Genomic DNA, 6,498 nt, shown 5'->3' on the forward strand with positions numbered 1-6,498 from the left:
CTGGAGGCTGTCCTGCGCTGTGCTTCAACAGCAGTGTGCCAAGCCGCGTGACTAACTCTCGCATGTCAGGCTGCGCATACACCCAGCTCTCGTGAACCATGCCTTCCTTGGGTGCAAACTTCACTTGTCAGCAAGAACAGAGGATGAGGCAGCTACAGGAGCTCGGGTTAACTTGGGAAAAGCTACACGGTGCCGAGAGCTGTGAACAGGTAAAACAGTGAAGCATACAAAATGGAGCACAGGAGAGCAAAGGTGATTAATTATCAGAACATGAAACAGTGCAAGAATACAGTGATAGAAACAGAGTAAGTTATTCAAAGGAATAAAAAAAACTTACACTGGCTTTTAGGAGGGATGGTGGCTGGTAGGGTGGGACGCACGCACCTCTCCCCTCCTGCAGCAGGTACGTAGGGGCATGCTCTCACCAACTCATTTATGCTGACAGTCTGTTGCCAGAAAGAAAATCTCTTTGGTACTTCAAAGGATCCGAATAGCAGGAGGACAGCATTGGGAGCAGTGATCTGTGAGTCTCCTGGCCCAGAGTCAACAGCACTGTTGGAGAATTACCCGCACATTTTCAGAAAAGGATACAGGGTGTTTCCTACTGGAGAACTGAAATAAGAATCACAGAATCAGAGAATGGGTGAGGCTGGAAGGGACCTCTGGAGATCACCTTGCCCAACCCTCTGCTCAAGCAGGGGCACCTGGAGCCAGCTGCCCAGGAACATGTCCAGACAGCAAGGTTTACTGTATTTTTTTCCCCTATGAAAATTAAATATCACAGAAGAAAAATGAATTATTTAATCTGCAAACTAACAAAGTTACACTGGACGCTCAATGTATATAGCATTTTATTGAATGAAGGTATATTACAATAGACAAACATATATTACACATGCTATACAAAATATACATTCTTATGTGAAAAAAATATAAATAGACACTAGGAAATAGCAACAGGGAACAAGAGCAGCTTTGCTCACGCTGTCTTATGAACCCCCAGTTCCTGCACTGTTAGTACTTTGGCATTGATTGAAGAAACTGTTGAAAACAGAACGGCCACTCTGTCCTATCCGCACCTCCTGGAGGAAAGGGGAAAGAAAAGATGCAATTTTTTCTGTGAGTCTGCCTAGGAAGTTTTTCCACAATGCTAAGCACAGCAAGGTGTTCACCTACTTACAAGCTTCAGCTATTTACGACCAGCTTATAGACTTTAAAGAGACACCATTGCTCATGGAAGGATGCAAATGTCCTAATTCATAATGGCAGCTTTTACAGGCCAATATCTCACAGAAATGAGTGCAGCTTTAGCTCCTAAATGGCTTCAAGAGCTAGCACTTCAGTTTGTTCTGGTGCAGACAGCATTAATTTTAAGGCCTTGGTCTTGGCCAAGCACATCTTACCTACCTAAAGGGAATTCAATCACACTAAGGAGTTGTGCCCAAAGTACACCTAAGGTCTGGACATCAACAGCTGTACTGTGACAGAGCTGTATTAGCTCAACTCCACAAAAGAGAGGGATGAAAGAAACAGTAACAAGCATTTGCCAAATGGTGATGGGAGACAGAGCAGCAGTAGGGGTGCTGTATTCCCGCCAGTGGGAAATCATGGCTCTGCACTTGCCAAGAAGCATTCTGCCACAGCAGCCTGTGTGAATATCTGGAGAAAGGAGCAAGCAGCCCAAAAGGATCAGACTTTTCTGCTGCTGTCGTTTCACGACCTGACCTTTCTCATCTGGATTTCAACTAACAGTACTGGGTTCCTGCAACAGAGATAACTTTGGATTGAAAATAAGCATCATGTCTTAAGTGCCGTCTGGAAAGGAAAAGCATGGAGGAAATAAAAACAGAAAGGAGTGAACTTAAGATTCTGCTTTTAGCATGTATGTCATTAAAACATTTCAGATGTCAGAGCCCAAAAAAAAGAGTTCAACACACCTGTGTTTCGCCCTACTTTATCCAAAGGTCAAGGACAATTGGATCCTCTTTCTACTAAAGCTGCTGGCTATCAAAGCAACCGCAGTCACTTTGAGAGTACGGTAAGAGCCCTTGATAATATTTGCTCATTTGCATAGATCTGACTATTATTCATGCCCCAAGAGCTGTGGGAAAATAATCATTATTCCCAGCGTTTCCTCACTCATTTACTCAAATAATCCACAGTCTCAAAAGTTTCAGCTGTGATTCTGCATGACTGCATCTGATACTTCAGTCACACACCCTTCTATCTAGGAATGGATCAACGGGAAGTCTTACATACCTCTTTTGGGTTGGTCCAAAAAGGTTCTTCTGTCTTTATAAAAATACACCATGCAGCTGTTTTCATTTTAGTACATACCCTACAACCTGAAAAAATGCAACAATGACTAGGAAGAAAGCCCCTTGCTCTTCAGGCATGAGTATACTGCACAATGTTGAAGGGCTCTAGCGCTGAGCACAACATACTTGCTGAAAACCCATCACTGATGAGTCTTTAACCCCTGCTACACAAAGGTGTGTTTCCCCAGAAGAAAGAACTTTTCAGAAAGTCTTTATAATGTTCTTCCTCCTAATTTTGTCAGGCACATTCTACTGTAACTAATGAAGTTCGCGTTTCCTCTGTCTCAGCAAGTACTGGATTTTCAATATTGAGTGGTTCCCTGCATATTGTTTCACTTCTCACCTGTCAAATATTTAAACATTTTGGCCACGCTGAGGTCTAGGGAACTATTAGAGAGTTCAATAGAGCAACAATTTTGCCTCATATTTTACGGCAGAAAAGGACACAAGTGTTTTAGACTACATATGCATCTTGGCTGTGCAGAAGAAACAGAAAATCCACAGTATAGTTCACCGAGTATTTATCAAATGATCTCCCAATTTATCCAATGCTTTTCATCACAATATTCTTTTCAAAAGTTCACTTAACTGTCAGTTAGGAAAAATACATGGAGACCTCTCTGCAACATACACAATACAAAGGCTTTTTTTAACGATAAAACCTTAGATAAACTTCTGAAACAAACCACTCAAAACTACCATCTTATAGCTATTTTACCAGATGACCAGGCAACATTTTGTGTACTGTTCTTTTATGTTTGCTATTTACACGAACTTCTGGGAAGTTGGATACTACAGCCTGGAATACAGGTTAACACTGCTCGTTAATGCAGGGTCTGTTGCGCTTTATGCTCTACTGGACAAGATGGGTGTCTAATACAGAGATTTAAGGACTCTCTCAACACTTAAATGGGTCAAACTTGGAATTCTGCTAATGTCACGAATGGATCAGCTTGCAGTCAGGTCAGCCAGGCTTAATGCATATAGAGTTGTATGTAACAATGAAATTTATCAATATCACAGTTTCACCACATACCTATAGTAAATTCATTTCTTTCCAAAATGAAGACAGCTCTATCCCCTCAGAAACAAACTTTCAGTCTCACCAAAAAAAAACCCCAAAACATATGGCTTGATACGCAGCTGTCAAGACTAACAGTATGATACATACTTTGGCATAATAAAAAATATATTTACATTACAGCCAACACATTTATATGCTTAGTGTATACAAAATATTTATAAATGCAAATTTTTTTACAACTAGAGTCCATTATTCATAGGAGAAAACAAGACCCAAAGTTAGACTGCTAACAGACGCCTGCCAACAGTCTAAGGAACAAAAAGCTGGCCAGGAGTTTTATGCTTACAATTACTGGGGAATTCCACGAGGAGGCCCTGAACATTTGTTTTCAAGCAGACAAGGCAGTGTGAAATAGCTATGCATTCTTGAGAGATTTTCAAAGCATGCACCAACACAAAGGCTGCTTCCAGCATCAGAGAATCCATGTTTTAATGCTATTCTTGTGGATATCACTAATCATCCATGTGTTCTGTTGCACATTCCCATTTTCCAATACACAGAAATCCAAGGAAAAAGGGCATGTACCACCTCCTCCTAGGGAGTCTGACTGTGTTTAGTCAGCCTGTAATTGTAGACACACGTACACAAACATCTTTGGCCTTGGGGTTAGTCCTGAGGTAGTAAATACAAAAAGTCAGTTGATATGGATTTTCTTTCAAGACTTCATTTTAGTGTCTTACGTGGTTTCACTGTAGTCATGAATGTTCCGTGTCCTATTAAAATCAAAGTTATGTTCACGTAACCTGTGGCAAGGTCTGGGTGAAGCAGCTTGTTCCCGGTCACTGTCAATAATGCCCTCGCTTCGAAGAGGTCGTGGGGTCTCACGGGCTGACTGCTGATGCAGAAAGTGTGAGTGAGAGCGCGCTAGGTCTTTGTTTACTCCCCATAAAGGAATCTGAAAGGGTTCTGAGGAAGAAAAATTAGAAGATGAACAGGAGTGAGTTCATGATAAACACATAAATTTTAGACAGATTTGAGCTGCGCAACTCAGCCGTAACAGTCTTTCAGGTTATTTTCTCTATTTTTGAGAGCGTATTTGACTGGATGCTCTCCTGTTTCAGCAATCTGTTACAGTAACCAGAAACAACACACACAGTTTCAGTGTGAATTTTTTAAAAAAAGCTACCTGGAAGAAAGTCAACATAAAAACAATCAATTTAGGGAAAAAAAAAAATCTTTTGAAACTCAGGCCAGCTCAAACATAAAGGCTATTCGAATTTCCTGTGTGAAGCTTTAATAACTCTTGGCTAATAGATGTCCTTGAAGCACATGCAAGGGATCACATTCCGCAAGTTTTAAGAGATGAACTGCAGATTAAGAAATACTATCTTTTTAACATCACCCTCTTCAACTCTTGGGTACTGGATGCAAACTGAGGACTAGTTCTGAGAACCGGTATTTAATAAACAGACGAGTTACTCCACAAACTACCATCACTTGAACAATTAGCTGTGTATCAATAGTGAAGGGCAGCACAAGGAAGGCCAGAGTTATCAGGGAATACAAAGCAACAGGAGGGAAAAGGGGACACTCACCATTAATCTGCTGGGAGGAGACTTTCTTTTCACTCATTTTGTCGTGGTTGGTAAGGAAGACAGACATGTCTCTGTCTGCTAAGAGATTATCAAGAGTACTGGTTTCATGCTGGGTGCGTGCTGTATATGTTTCCTTAGGCATCTGCACCATGAGATTAGGGAGAGTTTGATCCAGGGGGTCCTCTTCTGTGATGTAGGCATAGGGACAGTACTCTCGTGTCCTGGAGTAGATGTTTGCATTGTCATAACAGTCTGAGCAGATCACCAATGGCGCTGTGCCACCTGACAAACACGATGGAAAGACAAAATACTCTCAAAAGAGGATACGGATGCTGGATTTCCATAGCCTCTTTCATGTCTTAGCATGATTGTGTATTACAGTGGCACAGTTTGAAGGGCCTTTTTACAGTTAACATGGCAGCAGAGTACTCAGCTTGGCCTGTTTACTGAAGAAGTCACATGAGAAATGCTCTAGGTTCACCACCATCCAAATTCTCAATTGCACTGCCCTTCTGAGGCTGACCAGGGGAAAACCATGGATATGACTGAGAGCGATCTCATGTTTGCTCTCCTGTTTCAAGGGCAAAAGGGTTCCATGCAGGTCCAACCAGCTTGGGCACCAGGCTGAAACAGTCCTGGAATCAAACCGGGATACCTATCCACATCGGCTTATGCTCTTGTACCAGACTTGTACCCTGCATGCCCCACACACCTCAGACCAGATGATAAAGTGGTCATTGAGACGAGCTGCTTCTCAACTCCTTCCTGATACAGACTCTAGTGTAGTAGGACTACAGACTAGAGGGAATAGATCATGGGACAGATGTGAAAAAGCTTACACTGAAGGATCACTTTTGAAAGCCAGCCTACATAAGGATTGGATGGCTCCTCAGCATTTGGATAGTAAAAATGGCATCTCTATAGACTCAATATCACAAATACCCTGAAAAACATCCAAACAAGGTAGGGAAATAGAGTAGACCCTTTAGTTATGATTGTAGCAAGCGGACTACGTGTCTGGCAGAGGCAGTAATTTTATGCCAAGGACAAAAGGTACAGCAAGTCATCTTCCAAGCGAACTTTATTTCCACCTCTATTGCCTGGACTCTTGAGATGCCAAGGAAAAGAAACAGCATAAAAATCTACCTTGATATCTAACCTAGGAATTCTCTAATGGCATCCCCGCCTTGCTGAACAGATCACAAACCCTGAAGCAAAGAGCCTCTGGAGGGAACTGTACTACTCTGGCACCTGAAGGACAGCAGTCATGACATCTACATGCAAAGGCACTCATAGCAGATGTGAGCCCAGACGTTGCTGGACCAAAGATTAAACAATGTGCATGGAATGCAGAAGCCTTGATAGCAGAATATAAACAAACACTAGAAGAAAAACAGGAGATGCCTCAAACTCAGAACGATCAATGGAAATTTTCGGATCAACCTGAATTCTTCTCTAGGAAAAGTCACCTTTGACATTAACATGCAGTACTACCCTGCATTGTGCAATACTGCTGCCAGCTATGAGGACTACACTGTGCACTGGCATCCTGCTGTTTTTC

General features: G+C 42.1%; 1 protein-coding gene across 2 annotated transcripts in view; it reads right to left on the reverse strand.

Annotated features, from left to right (window-relative positions):
• Positions 1–841: 841 nt before the first annotated feature.
• LRIG2 (leucine-rich repeats and immunoglobulin-like domains 2) overlaps positions 842–6,498 on the reverse strand; it is a 19,345-nt gene continuing 13,688 nt past the window's right edge. The window contains exons 16-18 of one of the 2 annotated variants that reach the window (XR_663936.1): positions 4,938–5,219; positions 2,260–4,308; positions 842–1,082 (exon numbers count right to left, since the gene is read on the reverse strand). Coding sequence is in view for 1 of the 2 variants with exons in the window: in XM_009331933.1 (XP_009330208.1) it covers positions 4,079–4,308; positions 4,938–5,219 (512 nt within the window). In the remaining variant the exon portion in view is untranslated. Of the gene's footprint in view, positions 4,309–4,937; positions 5,220–6,498 lie in introns of both variants that reach the window. The other variant, XM_009331933.1, reaches the window with a different exon arrangement.

This window comes from Pygoscelis adeliae, unplaced genomic scaffold (assembly GCF_000699105.1).
Source record: "Pygoscelis adeliae isolate BGI_AS28 unplaced genomic scaffold, ASM69910v1 Scaffold189, whole genome shotgun sequence".
Classification (NCBI taxonomy): domain Eukaryota; kingdom Metazoa; phylum Chordata; class Aves; order Sphenisciformes; family Spheniscidae; genus Pygoscelis; species Pygoscelis adeliae.